The following is a 17,127-nucleotide window of genomic DNA, read 5'->3' as shown; positions in this document are numbered from 1 at the left end:
ATGTTGTCTCAAATGGCAGTATGGGTAGCAGCACACCATGCTGACGTACACAGGTAAACATCTCTCAGGAGATTGAATATCTACCTCCCTAGGATTCTAAAATTCTCATTACCTAACGTTCCCATTTTTTTGACACACACCACTTCTGGTATCTTTATGTCAGGATTGACTAGTTCAGAACAATTAATTCATGAATGCAGTGCTATGCCCGCATAGCTACAGAAATCTTTGGGGTTTGAGAACAGTTCTACTATGGGTTGCATACACATTATTCAATCATTAATTTGTGTTTTAATTCATCAAGTAAAATTGAATTAGAATCTGTGTTAAGCACTAGGAATGGTGCAGTAGGAGACAGACCAAATGCTAACCTATCTACACATACTGCTTATGTAACCTTGGGCAAGTTCCATACCCCCTCAGTACCTCAATTTCATCATTTTCAAAATGAGGTTCTTAACAGGACCTACTCAAAGCATTTTGGGGTACAAGTTAAAGGCTAATTAGATCTTTGGTATAATATAAATAATAATGAATGTGACAATAATAATAAAAGGCATTACATTTTCCTTTAAAATTTATTATTGTTGTTATTGCTGTTGTTATGTTTCTTCCTTCCAATATATTTCTTTTCTCTCTCACATCTTCCAAAACTACAGTTTGGTAAACAGAAAAGTTATCTAATTATTATTTTTGAAAGCTGAGCTTGATAAAGGCTTTAATGTAACAACTTTCTAGAATAATTATTTAATCTTACAAGGAATGTTCTTATTTTTTCATTATTTATATGTCTGATGATATTTAAAGATTCAAAATAGAACGTTTACCATACACCATTGTGTATTAAAAAGGTTTGGCATTGTGTTGTGTGAGCAAATTTTAGTCAAAAAGGAGCAAATAGAATCACTGTAGATTAAAGGCAAATGGGAATGAATTGCCCACCAGTATTGTATTTTCTGCTTAATTTTTACTATAAACAGAAACCAAGACATATTTAGAAAATGATTGTACTCTGACTCAATAATAAATTTTCCACTGGCAAAATTAGCAAGCAGACTTTTATGAATATTAAGTTTTCAAATATACTATGTGTTTCAATAACTTATTTAATCCTCCCAAATGAATTACTTCCACAATGAAGTAAACTAAGTATTTATCATTATTACCTATTCTTATGACTTTAAAAAAACAACTTTCTCTGTGTTAAGTAAGTAATCAAAAATGTATAACAGGGAATTATAAAAGCTGTGATTAAAATCTAAGATTATTAAGTAAAAAAAGCAAATTAATTGCTGATATGAGTTTGCAATTTTGATGGAGAACTATGCTGTCTCTTTTTGTTACTTCATGCTTCATTGTTCTTATTGCAGAATAAGAACACTACAAATGCACTTAAAATCATATCAGGAGTTGACATCTATGATAACTTTTACCTTCAGACCTATGAATTTAGAGTTAAGACATCAATTAGGGAATTCATTCTTCTGGGACTTAGGGATGACACAGAGTTACAAGCTGTGACATTCTTCTTTCTGCTGTTCACCTACTTATTGAGTATCACTGGAAACTTGACCATCTTCATGTTAACACTATCAAATGCCAGTTTGAAGAATCCCATGTATTTCTTCCTCAGGAAATTCTCTGTCTTAGAAGTTTCATTAAAAACAGTCTGTATTCTCAGGATTTTGGTCAGTATCACTATGGGAGATACAACCATTTTCAATAAGGCTGCGTGACACAAGCATTTTTTATCTTTGTGGGTTCTACTGAGTTTTTTCTTCTGTCCTTTGATCACTATGTGGCAATTTGCAAAACTCTACATTACACAACTATCATGAGTAACAAAGTCTGCAACCAACTTGTAATCAACTCCTGGCTGGCTGGTTTCCTCATTATCTGTCCTCTGTGATTATGGGACTCCAACTGGGTTTCTGTGACTTGAGCATTATTGACCACTTCACTTGTGACTCTTCTCCTTTGCGGCTGATTGCTTGCACAAAGTCTCTAGATCCTATGGCATTTTTCTTAGCAGTATTCACACTCATGGTAACTTTGGCCTTGTTGATTCTCTCTTACACACTCATCCTTCCAACAATTCTGAAGATCTCCTCTGCCCAGCAAAGGAAAAAGGCCTTTTCCACTTGTGGCTCCCATATGATTGTGGTTTCTATTTCCTATGGGAGTAGCATGTTCATATATGTAAAAATATCTGCAAAAGAATATGTGACTTTGAGCAAAAGGGTATCAGTACTTAATCTTCTGTTGCTCCCATGCTGAATCTTTGTATTTATACCTCAAGAAACCAGCAAGTGAAACAGGCCCTTAATGATTTCCCCAATAATATGTTGTTGACAAACACTGCCCGTTATGAAATCTGTAGCTGAAACACAAATAAACCACACAGAAATACAGACCATTGTTCTAGGTGGTAGGCATACACAGGGAATAAAGCATGCACAAGTTTCAGCCATTGTGAGGGAACATACATCAAATAGTCAACATAATAGAAAAGTAAATTACCTAGTACTTTAGTGGTGGCAAATGCTATGGGGGAAAAAACTGAAATACTTTAAGAAAATAGGGGTAGAATTCAAATTATATTTGGTGGTCAAAGACTTGAAAGTCATTTTATAGCTTTTTTTCTATTTTATTTTTCTATATTGAAATTATTTTTCTGTATTCTTTACCTTTTTTCTTTTCTGTAATTTTCCAAGTCCATATAGCCATCTATTTCACACATGTAAAACATGAGTGATTGTGAGGTATGACTTTAAGTAAGTATTGATGTTTACTTTCAAAAGATAAATACTAAGCTCTAGATAAACTATTTATGTCCTACATCAAAATAAATGACCAGAAATAAAATGCACAACATACCAGAGTTAGTGATGGAATGAAGACTTAGAAAACTATGCTTTATGATCATGTCTAGCAATGGGCTTGGTGTCCTCCCTATTCTTATTTCCTTATTCTATTGAATCTACTATTCAGAATCTATATAGGGGAAAAAATAGCTTATAAATAATTATCTCCTGATATGAAAATGGGTTATTTGGAGCTGTGAGGTTACTTCCCCACCAACTCTATTCACCAAAAATATTTATCTGCATATTTTTGGGTTACACACCTCCTATTAAACAGTAACTGGATTATACAGGCTGCCGCTGTTGGGAAGGCTGATCTCTTGTGAGTGCTATAAACTGGGTTATTAGAAATGGCTGTTTTTACACTACATGCAGTGACTCTTTTTTAATATATCACATTACAAGAAAATAGAAAGAAGTGAGAAATCATAAAAACTCAGTCATTGAAAATCAATGCTAAATATTCACACATTTATTTAATATGCATATAAGGAGCAGAGAACACATTTTATTGGTACTCAGATAAGGGGAGTTCAAAGATCATTTCCCTTTGCTGTTTTCAAACAATCACCCAATGGAGCTCACTCTATTTAATTAGTAGGACTGAGAATATTGAAATTAAAGGTGAGAGTCAGAACCCTAATAACTGAAAAATAAAAATACATGTGAAAATTCAAAGAAAATAAACATAATAGAGAAATTAATAAAAATAAAGAAAATAGTTGGACTAATGTAAAACCTAATTACTAAAAATAAAAATCTTTTCAATTATAATACTATAAAAATATGAGAGAAACATAAATATTCTAAAGTTATAGTATTTCAAATACTGAGCAAATGTTAAAATTGAATAATTATATGGTAGTAATGTAATTATGGTACTATGTGCAATTATATAAAAACATTCTTATTTTTAACTTTTTAGAATGTTAGTATTACTTAGAAATATTACTTAGTTAGTATTACTTAGAAAACACTCATAAGACAATAGATAATCTTAATGCATATTTTAACCATAGAAGAACATACTAAAAATAAACAAAGTTCTAAGACCTGTGCTATTAGAACTTTCCCAAGACGTTATTGTATAAGGTGTATATATTTTTTAATTTTATTTTATTGTTTAAAGTATTACACATAGTAGTAAATATATCTCTTTTTTTCCCCATTGACCTCCCTCCAGCCTCTGCTACACCCTGTCGCATGCCAACATTTCACCACTCCAGTATCTTATGTCCATTGTTGTGCTTATATGTATGCATACAAGTCCTTCCGTTGATCTCTTTCCCCCCATCCCCAACACTCTCCAGACTTCTCACTTTAATTTGACAGTCTGTTTGATGCTTTACTGCCTCTGTATCTATCTTTCTGTTCATCAGGTTATAATGTTCTTTATTTTCCATAAATGAGTGAGATCATGTGGTATTTTTCATTCATTGCCTGGCTTATTTAACTTAGCATAATGCTCTCCAGTTCCATCCATGCTGCTGCAAATGGTAAGAATTCCTTCTTTTTTATAGCAGCATAGTATTCCATTGTGTAGATGTACCATAGTATTTTAATCCACTCATCTGCTGATGGGCATTTAGGCTGTTTCCAAATCTTAGCTATTATAAATTGTGTTGCTATGAACATAGGGGTGCATATATCCTTTCTGATTGGTGTTTCTAGTTTCTTGGGATATATTCCTAGAAGTGGGATTACTGGGTCAACTGGGAGTTCCATTTTTAGCTTTTTGAGGACATTCCATACTGTTCTCCACAGTGGCTGCACCAGTCTGCATAACCCACCAGCAGTGCACAAGGGTTCCTTTTTCTCTGCATCCTTGCTACCACTTGTCATTTGTTGGTTTGTTGATGGTAGCCATTCTGACAGGTGTGAGATGGTACTGCATTGTTGTTTTGATTTGCATCTCTTGGATAATTATTGACTTTGAGCATGTTTTCATGTGTCTCTTGGCCTTCCTTCTGTCTTCTTTCATAAAGTATCTATTTAGGTCCATTGCCCATTTTTTAATTGGATCATTTATCTTCCCTTTATTAGGTTGTATGAGTTCCCTGTAAATGTTGGAGATTAAACCTTTATCAGTGATAACATTGGCAAATATGTTCTCCCATACAGTGGGGTTTCTTATTGTTTTCTTGATTGTTTCTTTTGCTCTGCAAAAGCTTTTTATTTTGATATAGTCCCATTTGTTTATTTTCTCCTTGGTTTTCCTTGCCCTAGGAGTGGTATCGGTGAAGAAATTGCTTAGGCATATATCTGAGATTTTGCAGTCTTTGGATTCCTCTAGTATTTTTGTGGTTTTCTGTCTTATGTTTAAGTCCTTTATTCATTTTGAGTTTATTTTTGTGTATGGTATAAGTTGGTGATCTAGTTTCATTTTTTTGCATGTATCTGTCCAATTTTCCCAACACCATTTATTGAAAAGACTGTCTTGACTCCATTGTATGTTCATGCCTCCTTTTTCAAATATTAATTGAGCATAGTGGTTTGGGTTGATTTCTGGGTTCTCTATTCTATTCCATTGTTCTATATGTCTGTTCTTTTGCCAGTACCAGGCTGTTTTGAGAACAGTGGCTTTGTAATACAGCTTGAAATCTGGTATTGAGATCCAACCTAATATGTTCTTCTTTCGCAGGATTGCTGTGGCTATTCGGGGTCTTTTTTTATTCCAGTTAAATTTTTGGGGAGGTCTTTCTAGGTCTGTAAAATATGCCGTTGGTATTTTAATGGGGAGTGCATTGAATCTATAGATTGCTTTGGGTAGTGTGGACATTTTAATGATGTTGATTATACTAATCCATGAACATGGTATGTTCTTCCATCTGTTTACGTCTTTCTCTATCTCTTTTTTCAGTGTCCTGTAGTTTTCCGCATATAGGTCTTTTACCTCCTTAGTTAAGTTTATTCCTAGGTATCTTAATGTTTTTGGTGTGATGGTAAATGGGATTGCTTTTTTAGTCTCTCTTTCTGTAAGTTCACTGTTGGTATATAGAAATGCCATAGATTTTTTGGCATTAATTTTGTATCCTGCTACATTGCCAAATTCATTTATTACCTTATGTCTAATAATTTTTAGATGGAGTCTTTAGGGGTTTTTTATGTACAATATCATGACATCTGTGAAAAAGGACAGTTTTACTTCTTCTTTTTCAATTTGAATGCCTTTTATTTCTTCTTCTTGTCTAATCACAATGGCTAGTACTTCCAGCACTATGTTGAACAGGAGTGGTGAGAGTGGGCATCCCTGTCTTGTTCCTGTTCTTAGGGGAAATGGTTTTATTTTTTGCCCATTGAGTATGATGTTGGCTGTGGGTTTGTCGTATATGGCTTTTATTATGTTGAGGTATCCTACCTCTATTCCCACCTTGCTAAGAGTTTTTATCAAGAAAGGGTATTGGATTTTGTCAAATGCTTTTTCTGCATCAATTGATATAACTATTTGATTTTTATCTCTCAATTTGTTTATGTGATGTATCATGTTTATTGATTTGCAGATATTGTACCATCCTTGCATCCCCGGGATAAATCTTACTTGGTCATGGTGTATGATCTTTCTGATGTACTGCTGGATTTGATTTGCTAGAATCTTGAGAATTTTGGCATCTATTCATGAGTGATATTGGCCTGTAATTCTCTTTCATTGTGTTGTCTTTATCTGGTTTTGGTATGAGGGTGATGCTGGCTTCATAGAATGAGCTTGGAAGTGTTCCTTCCTCTTGAATTTTGTGGAATAGTCGGAGGAGGATAGGTTTTAGCTCATCCTTGAATGTTTGGTAAAACTCCCCTGTGAAGCTATCTGGCCCTGGGCTTTTGTTTGCTGGAAGCTTATTGATGACTGCTTCAATTTCATCCATAGTTATCAGCCTATTGATATTTTTGGATTCTTCCTGATTGAGTCTTGGAAGGTTATATATTTCTAGGAAAATGTCCATTTCCTCCAGGTTGCCCAGTTTGTTGGAATAGAGTTGTTCATAGTATTTTTTTAACAATCCTTTGTATTTCTGTGGTGTCTGTTGTTAATTTTCCTCTTTCATTTCTGATTTTGTGTATTTGGGTATGCTCTCTTTGCTTCTTGATGAGCCTGGCTAGTGGTTCATCAATCTTGTTTAGCCTTTCAAATAACCAGCTCTTGTTTTTTTTTAATCTTTTGTATTGTGTTTTTTTGTGTGTGTGTGTCTTTTTTTTTTTTTTTTTGGTCTCTATGTCGTTTATCTCTGCTCTGATCTTTATTTCCTTCTTTCTGCTTACACTGGGCTTTTCTGGTTGCTCTCTTTCTAACTATTTGAGTTAGAGTGTTAGGTAATTTATTACCATTCTTTCTTGTTTTTTGCAGTAGGCTCGTAGAGCTGTGAGCTTCCCTCTCAAGACTGCTTTTGCTGTGTCCCATAGATTTTGGATTATTGTGTTTTCATTGTCGTTTGTTGCCATGATGTTTTCTATTTCTTCTTTGATCTCTCTGGAAACCCAGTCATTGTTTAATAGCATGCTATTTAGTTCCAGGTGTTTGATTTTTTTTTAGATTGTTTTTATTGTAGTTGATTTTCAGTTTTATGCCATTGTGATCTGAGAAGATGCTTGATATGATTTCTATCCTCTTGAATTTGAAGAGACTTTGCCTGTGACCCAATATATGGTCTATCTTTGAAAATGACCCATTGGCACTTGAGAAGAATGTATATTCTGTGGCTTTGGGGTGAAATGTTCTAATGATGTCAATTAATTCCATCTGATCTAGTGAGTTATTTAGGATTGATGTTTCTTTGCTGATTTTTTGTTTAGAGGATTTGTCCACTGGTGTTAGTGGGATATTAAAGTCCCCTACTATGATTGTCTTGCTGTCAGTCTCTCCCTTGATATCCTTCAGAAGTTTTTTTATGTATTTGGGTGGTCCTCTATTGGATGTATATATGTTTACCAGAGTTATTTCTTCTTGTTGGATAGCTCCCTTTAGTATTATGAAGTGGCCTTCCTTATCGCTTTTATGTCCTTCATTTTGAGATCTAATTTATCAGATGTAAGTATTGCTCTCCCAGTTGTTTTTTTCATTTCCATTTGCCTGAAAAACCTTTTTCCATCCCTTCACCGTCAGTCAGTGTGCATCTTCTTTTCTGAGGTGAGTTTCCTGTAGACAGCAGATATATGGGTCATGTTTTCTTATCCACTCAGTTACCTTATGTCTTTTGATTGGGGCATTTAATCTATTTACATTTAAAGTTATTATTGATAGGTACTTGTTTGTCCTCATTTATTCTTTACCCCTGTGTTCCTTCTTCACTTCCTAATTCTTCTTTTTACAGCAGACCCTTTAGCATTTCTTGCATTGGTGGTAATAAACTCCCATAATCCTTTTTTGTCTGTGAAGCTCCTGATTTCACCCTCAATTTTGATTGATAGCCTTGCTGGGTACAGTATTCTTGGATTCAGACCCTTCCTTTGCATGACGTTGTATATTCAATTCCATTCCCTTCTTGCCTGATTTGTTTCTGTTGAGAAACCTGTCACTAGTCTGGTGGGGGATCCTTTGTAGGTAACTTTCTGTCTCTCTCTGGCCACTTTCAAGATTCTTACTTTGTCGTTGGAGTTGGCCAATTTAATTATGATGTGCCATGGGGTTGGTCTTTTGGGGTTCATTTTGTTTGGGATTCTGTGAGCTTCTTGGATTTGTTTGAGTTTTTTCTTCCCTATATCAGGGAAGTTTTCTGTCATTATTTCTTCAAACAGGTTTTCTATTCCTTGCTCAGTTTCCTCTCCTTCTGGCACCCCTATTATTAGGATGTTGTTTTGTTTCTTATTATCCCAAAGTACCCTTAGGCTCTCCTCCTTCTTTTTAATTTTTTTATCTAGAAGCTGCTCTGTTTGGGTATTTTTTCCTACCTTGTCTTCTAGCTCGCTGATGCGGTCCTCTGCTTTTTATTGTCTACTGTTGATGCTGTCTATTGAGTTCTTTATAGCAGTGATGTCATTTTTCATTTTCTCTTGGTTCTTACACATATTGTTGAATTTGTCTTTCATTCTTTTCATCCACCTTATGACCAATTCTCTGAAATCTTTCTCTGGCAGTATGCTTGCCTCCAATTTGTTTACTTCCTTTTCTAGTGATGCCTCCTTTTCTTTCAGATGTGGGCTGTTTCTTTGTCTCCCCATTATCTCTCTTCTCCGGATGTCTGGTTATGTAGTTCTCTCTCTCCTTTCTGTGAGGAGGTGCATAGCTCCTCAGAATCTGCATGTTCATGCTGCTTGGGGACCGGTGTTCCTGGGTTCACCACTGTTTGCTGGGTGTTGTTGTTATAGATTCCCGGGATTTAGGCTTCTGATAACATCCACTCTCCCCTTCAAGATGGCATGGTCTCCTTGTCAGAGCCATTTGCTCCAGGAGGGATTTCAGCAGCAGTGGAGGCTGCCAGGTCAGGGGAACCCCATATGGAAATCTCCTACAGTCCCTTGGAGTATAGCTGTCTCTCAACTCACAAATAAACACTTCCCGTGCGACCACACACTCTCCTTTCATTCTCTCACTCACGCACTATCTTGCAGTCTGCTTTCCCATTGGCAGACATCTTCAATTCCTCCAGATGTATATATTTTAGGTACAAAAATCATTTATTTAAACTATGTGAGTAGGGGGAAGGAATGATTCCACAAACTGCAGTTAGTAAAGTTTACCAGAGTTAACATACCAGAACACACAGTGCAAGGAACTGAAAACCTTCATAAATTAAATGACTGGGTTCTGCACTTTATACATGTTTTATAAATTTTTGACACCAAAAGACAGAGTCTATATTCCTATATTTTGGTAGAAGATTGGTGTAGGATAAATGATCAGGAAGAGCTCTGGGCGAGTAGCTCAACTGGTAAGAGAGTTGTCCGGATATGCCCAGGTTGTGATTTCAATCCCCACTCAGGGCACATGCAAGAATCAACCAATGAATGCATGAATAAGTAGAACAACAAATCAATGTTTCTCCCTCTTTCTCCCACTCTCTCTCTTAAAATCAATAAAAAGATGAAAAGTGAATAAAAAAATAAAATGACCAGTAGGAATTAATAAATATTTCTCAATAGTCTCAAGCATCAAGGAAACAAAATGTTTAGAATAACAGAATTTTTCATCCAGAGGGAATTATAGATCTTTTCTCATGCAGGGATAGCATATAAAGGAGATATGCCTCTAACTTCCCTATGCCATGGTTATATCAAACAACTGAAAATCAGTTGCATAATTATTTCTTAAAGAGTGAGGATCTGACCTCAGAATTCTTCTCGATACAGTACCAATACAAAAGTTGGCTTGTGAGATGACATTAATTTGTATCCCTGATATAATCACAGTTTCTCACGTATGAGATCAAGAAAGTGAAACTCAGAATGGGGAAAGCAACTATTGAAGGTGAATCAGGGCAAATTTAACTTTTTTATTATTTTTAATTTATTTATTGATTAAGGTATTACATATGTGTCCTTATTCCCCTCTTGGCCCCCACTTCCCCTTCTCATACCCTCACCCCCCTGTTGTTTGTGTTCATTGGTTAGGCTTATATGCATGCATACAAGTCCTTTGGTTGATCTCTCTCTCTTACCCCCACCGTCCCCTACCTTCACTCTTAGGTTTGATGGTCTGATCAATGCATCTCTGTCTCTGGATCTGTTTTTGTTCATCAGTTTATGTTGTTCATTATAATCTATAAATGAATGAGATCATGTGATATTTATCTTTCTCTGACTGGCCTATTTCGCTTAACATAATGATCTCCAGTTCCAATCATGCTATTGTAAATGGTAAGAATTCCTTCTTTTTTACCGCAGCATTCCATTGTGTAGATGTACCACAGTTTTTTAATTCACTCATTTGCAGATGGACACTTAGGCTGTTTCCAAATCTTAGCTATGGCGAATTGTGCCGCTATGAACATAGGGTTGCATATATCCTTTTTGATTGCTGTTTCTAGTTTCTTGGGATATATTCCTAGAAGTGGGATCACTGGGTCAAATGGGAGTTCCATTTTTAGTTTTTTGAGGAAACGCCATACTGTTCTCCACATAGCTGCACCAGTCTGCATTCCCACCAGCAGTACACAAGGGTTCCTTTTTCTCCACATCCTCACCAGCACTTGTCATTTGTTGATTTGTTGATAATAGCCATTCTAACAGGTGTGAGATGGTACCTCATTGTCATTTTGATTTGCATCTCTCAAATAAATACCATATTTTCCGGCGTATAAGACGACTGCGCGTATAAGACGACCCCCAACTTTTCCAGTTAAAATATAGAGTTTGGACTCTATATAAAATATATAGTCTTATAGTATAAGACTACCCCTCTTCTAACACACACCAAATAAAAATTAAAAAAACATTAGATTTGATATCAATATGGTAATTTTAATTCAAATGCTAATGACATGCAGGTACTTAGCAGGAAAACTGTCACTTATAAACATAAGGCTGTTTGTCATCAAACATCCTATCTAATAATAGACAAATATGCAAATTGACCGTACCTTCGCTATGCCCACGATTGGCCAGGAGGCGCGGGGGGGCGGGACTCGGGGTGGCTGGGGTGGCTGATTGGGATGGCGGGACGCTGAGCTCGCGTCGCCAGCGGCAGCGTGAGCTCAGTGTCTGCGCCATGGCTGTGCTGCGGCACAGAAGGGGCCTCTGGGGCAGCGAGCTCACGTCCCACCGCAGACCATCAAAAGCGGGGGAGCTGGGTGCCTGTCCGCTCAGGCACCAGGCCTTTCAGAAGCCTCCGCCCCGCCGGAGGCTTCTGAAAGGCCTAGTGCACCAGCGGACAGGCCCCCAGCTCCCCCGCTAAACGTGCATAATTCAACCATGCACTGGGCCTCTAGTGTAAACATAAAACAGTACAAGTGGATTAAACTTTTCCTAATTCACTCTAAAGCTGAAAGGAAGGATAAGACAATAAACCCATGGGAGATGCCATGCTGTTTGTTTTCTAAGCTGTCAACCAAACTGGAACTGATGATGATAGGAGGAAGATAACAAACAATAGAGAGAGAGCAAGTGCCAGGCAAGTCCCTGGCAAGTTAGCAACGCAGCTTCACTGCAGTCCTCAGGAGCGAGATCTGAGAGGCAGAGAAGGAGGTACGGTAACAGGATACAAGGGCGGGCCAGACGGGTGTAAGAGAGAAAAGCACACAAGTAAACTGTTCCCAAGATTAAAGAGACAGACAGGCAAATACAAGTCATCATGATTTACCAGAGCACAGACTCATAGAGAAGCCACTCTAGGAAGCATGGCCTGGCAGGAAAACATGAACTGTAATTTATGAACGGCTGGAGGCTCAGTGTGGACAACTCTGAGACCTAAACACCTCAGGGGAACATAGGCATAAGGAGTTCTACAGCAGCGGTTCTCAACCTGTGGGTCTCAGGGTCGCCTAAGACCATCAGAAAACACAGATATTTACATTACGATTCATAACAGTAGCAAAATTACAGTTATGAAGTAACAACGAAAATAATTTTATGGTTGCGGGTCACCACAACATGAGGAACTGTATTAAAGGGTCACGGCATTAGAAAGGTTGAGAACCACTGCTCTAAGGGATCAGTGTGTAATATTGGTGATGTGTATGGAGGGCGCTGGTTAAGGAAGAGGTCAGGTCAACCATGACCAAGTAGTGTAGTGCCAGTGTAAGGTGCTTGGACTTGATCCTGCCGGCAAAAGGGAGTCATTGGTGTGTTTTTTCACACGGAAGTGACAAGATTCAATGTCAGTGGCTAGTATCCTGGCTCAAGGAGTGGCTGTTTTGCTGAAGGTGATCTTAACAAGCCAGTGTGTGCTGGAGGAGTTTTTTAGTTCAGTCTTTTTAGGGAGATACGTTTTCTCTGAACCTGGCTCAGGGAGACTTACTCAGGGCCTCCTTGATGGATAAGGAGGGGGTTGGAGGCAGGTGTGGCTCATCCATGTTCTGTCCCCAGACCCTGGATTCCTTTCCTGTCTCCACAGGCCCATGAGAAACTTTCTCAAGGTGCCAGTCTGGTATTCATACCCCATCTGTCACGATCTCAGTTGTAGTCCTGACTCTCATTAGAGGGGTGGGCAGCCCCTTTCAGGACTATCTCCACCTCCCTCTCACCAGCCTCCACACCCAAACAATCTGACTGAGTCCAACTGTTATAATGGCATCTACATTAGGACAATTATACAATAGTTGTGGCATCTTTGTGTTCTAAGAGCTGACATTTAAAGAAGAAAAATGTAATTTCATACCCCAGTTTTGGAGGAAATAAGACATAGTTTTATCATTTTTTAATTAAATTTATTGGGATGACATCCCTTATATAAAAGGCCCATGACTATCATGCCATAATGCCATCACGACCAAATGAGTGGCAACTCTCACAGCGGGTGGGGTGGGGCGTGAGCTACTGGCAGTGGAGAGCTATAAGCAGCGGAAGGTGGGGCAGCGAGCAACAGAGAGCTATGAGCAGCAGAGGGCAGGGCAATGAGCTACGAGCAGTGATGGGCAGGGCAGCCAGCTGAGGCAAGCAGAAGCGAGCTACTCATGCACAATTTTGTGCACACTGGGCCTCTAGTTACTTAATAAAATTATACAGGTTTCCAGTGTACAATTACATAGTATACCATCTGAATATTGCATTGTGTGCACACTAGCCAAAGCCAAATCTTTCATTACTATATATTGGGTCCCCTTTGCCCTTTACTACCACCCTACTCACTTCCCTCTGATAACCACCATACTGTTATCTGTGTCTGTAACTTTTCATTTGTTTTTCCAGTTTGTTCATTTGTTGCCTTAAGTTTTATATCCCACATATGAATGATATCATATAGTACTTAACTTTTTCTGTCTGACTTAATTACACTTAACATAATATTCTCAAGGTCTATTCATATTGTTGCAAATGGCAGTATTTCATCTTTTTATGACTGAGTAGTATTCCATTGTGTATCTGTGATAGGAGCAGAAATAGAATATTGGGAACCAGCTATAATTGTAAAAAATATTAATCATGTTCTGTTAACTGTGATTGTTTTATTCTAATTAAAGAAGGCACATTCTAGCCTGGTTGGCAGCTGCCTGTGGGACCTGGGAGCTCACCTGAAAATGCAGCCCATCCTCCTCATCAGGGAGGTGCCTAGTCTCATGGAAAGATTAACAACCTTGTTGCAGAAACCAGAGCTGCCAGCCCTTTGAAGACCCCCAGGCTTTTGAAAATTCCCAGCCCTTTGGTTTTTATTAGCCCTTTGAAGACTCTGAGCCTTTGCATACTTGAAGGCCATTGCAAATCTCCAGCCCCCATTACCTGTAAACTGACCATTTGGCATATCCTTCCCAATGTAATCTTTATCCTTCTGCACAAATATAAGCAGCTGGCTTATGGTGGGATACAGAGCATATTTTTGTGGATGACCTGCTGCTCTCCCATACTGCTGGCAGTTTTGGAATAAGCCCTCATTTATGATTCAATCCTGTCTCTGCTAAATTGGCTCAAGTAGTACGAGGCAGCATGGACCCATTGATTGTCCAGTTACATATGTACCACATCTTCTTTATCCAATCATCTATCAAAGGACATTTTGGTTATTTCCGTATCTTGTCAACCGTGAATAATGCTTCAATGAACAAAGGGGTGCATATGTCTTTGCAAATAAATGCAGTTTTATTTTTAAAGCAGTCATTTGAATTTTGAGAAACTGATATTTTATATCATTGACAGTGGGAAACAACACAGAATTAAAAACTAATAATTATATAACAGGTCATAAAATTCATCATCTATTCCTGCTTATTTAATTTATTAATTGGCATATTCAAGAGATTAAACTTCCTTATATGTTCTTAAAAATTGTGTGAGAAATCAACTACTTGTCTATTAAATCATATTTTATTTTTATTGAAATTTTTTAAATCTACCCAAATAATAACCTAAATAAAATCACACAAATGAAATGTATGACTCATTTAAAGGAAATTATGCTTTATTACTATGTTGACAATTGACATTTCAAAAAGTCACTTTATAAAATAATTCTTTAAATTATTATTTTAAAGTACAAAATCTCTTAAAGCATCTTAAGCATTTTTCATAATGGCAAATTTCATTTTATCTAAACATTTTCAAGAACATGGCTTTTAAATAAAACATGGCATATTTATTTACAGCTCTTAGAGAACTTATAGTCTATAATAAAATCAAAATTTTCACTCATTTTATTCTAACATGCTTTTAGAGAAAATAAATTTTGCAATTCTATTTTCTAACATAGTAAGGTTTCACTTTGAAGAAAAGAACATTAAATTCAGAATGTATACAATAGAGTTTCTAAGCTTGAGTAAACTAAAGAAATCTAACTAAATTATTAGAGATTAATTCTTAAACTAGAAGATGCAAAATTGGTTTTGTTCCATGTTCCTTTATGTTTTTATTTTAATTCCTTTAATAAATAATATTACTTGTCTAAAGCAGGAAGAACCTTTCTAAACATATCTCTGAAGGCTTGTTTAACTTGCTGGTTCCTCAGAGTATAAATGAATGGGTTCAACAGAGGAGCAACTGAAGTATTGAGCACAGCTACTCCTTTGCTTAAAGTGGTTCTTTCATTTGCTGATGGCCTTATGTAGATGAATATACAACTACCATAAGTGATGGTTATAACAATCATGTGAGAAGAGCAGGTAGAAAAGGCTTTTTTCTTTTGGTGAGCTGAAGGGAATTTTAGGATTGTTTTGATGATGTAAGAGTAAGAAAGGATTACTAGAAACAATGTGACAATAAGGGTCATCACAGCTAAGAAAAAAGTAATCAGTTCCACTAAGTGTGTGTCTGAGCAAGAAAGTTGCAGGACAGGAGAAATGTCACAAATGAAATCATCAATTATATTTGAAGCACAGAAATCCAAATTAATAACCCAAATCAATAAAAGGAAGCTGACCAGGAATCCAGTTGCCCAAGAACTGAGTATAAGCTGATGACAAACTCTGCTGCTCATGATGGATGTATAATGCAAAGGTTTGCAGATGGCAACATAGCGGTCATAGGACATAGCCGCCAAAAGGAAAAATTCTGTAGCACCCAAGAATATGTAAAAAAATAACTGAGATATACAACCATTATAGGAAATGGTCTTTTTTCTGGTTACAATGGTGATTAGGAATCTGGGGATGCAAGCACTTGTGAATGAAATTTCCAGAAAAGAGAAATTTCGGAGGAAGAAATACATTGGGGTCATGAGATGGGAATCCAGTAGACAGAGGACAATGATGGTTAAGTTTCCTATCATGCTCAGCATATAATTCAGAAATAGAAAGAAAAAAATTACAATCTGTAACTGGGAATTATCTGTCAGTCCCAGAAGGATAAACTCTATCTGCGTTGTATGATTCCCCATTTCTCTTCTGAGATTTCAAATTCTAGAAATAAAATGATACAAAAATAAGAAACTAGAGATCAACCAAAGGACTTGTATGCATGCATATAAGCCTTACAAATGGACACAGACAACAGGGGGGTGAGGGCATGAATGGGGGGTTTGGGGAGGGGGCAATGGGGGATAAGGACACATATGTAATACCTTAATCAATAAAGAAAAAATTAAAACAATAAGAAACTACATGAGTGGCTTTATAACCAGGGAATCAATATATATAAAAGCCTAAGTGACGGTTACAACCAGTGGACCGAAAAACCAGTTGCCTGGTCACTATGATGCTCACTGACCACCAGGAGGTATATGCTTAATGTAGGAGCGGTGGTCAGTGCGCTCCCACAGCCAAACTCCCATGCCAGCCAACCTCCCTCTCACTGGCCATCTGGTCCCGATTAGCCCCTTTTGGAACTGGGCGAGAAGGCCCAGATCGGGCCCAATTGCCAGCAAGGCTGAGGGACCCCTGCCATGCACGAATTCGTGCACTGAGCCTCTAGTAATATATAAAGAGATCCATATTCACAAGCAGACTCATTTATAAGGTAATGCTCTGTGATTTTGAAGATATAATCCAGAACTGTACAATAGAAACTATTTTAAAAATCACCATTGAAGTCAACTCAGTTTTTGAAATTGACCAGCAAAATCCAAAATAGTTGTGTGAGTTTTATCCTTTCTAAAAAACTTTTAGTCATTTGTAACTAATTTCAAATGTTTTCATTTGAGAAATAAGGTAGATAAAATATTGGTTTGAGATTCAAAAGTAATCCATTCATTTTTAATTATTAACTTCATCAAAATAAAACTATACCAGAATATAATGAATTAAGATCCATAGTT

The 17,127-nt window shown here is 37.0% G+C and overlaps 1 protein-coding gene and 1 pseudogene across 1 annotated transcript; one reads left to right on the top strand and one right to left on the bottom strand.

Moving 5' to 3' along the window:
• LOC129149720 (olfactory receptor 6C65-like) lies at positions 1–2,384 on the top strand (annotated as a pseudogene).
• A 12,928-nt stretch (positions 2,385–15,312) lies between these two features.
• LOC103304706 (olfactory receptor 6C70-like) lies at positions 15,313–16,251 on the bottom strand. Its single transcript, XM_054718423.1, has one exon. It carries the CDS (start codon positions 16,249–16,251, stop codon positions 15,313–15,315), a length of 939 nt encoding a protein of 312 aa, XP_054574398.1.
• Between the last annotated feature and the right edge of the window lie 876 nt (positions 16,252–17,127).

The sequence above is a fragment of the Eptesicus fuscus genome, chromosome 7, assembly GCF_027574615.1.
Source record: "Eptesicus fuscus isolate TK198812 chromosome 7, DD_ASM_mEF_20220401, whole genome shotgun sequence".
Lineage (NCBI taxonomy): Eukaryota > Metazoa > Chordata > Mammalia > Chiroptera > Vespertilionidae > Eptesicus > Eptesicus fuscus.
Note: the sequence above shows the minus strand (reverse complement) of the source record. Positions and strands in the feature narration are given on the sequence as shown.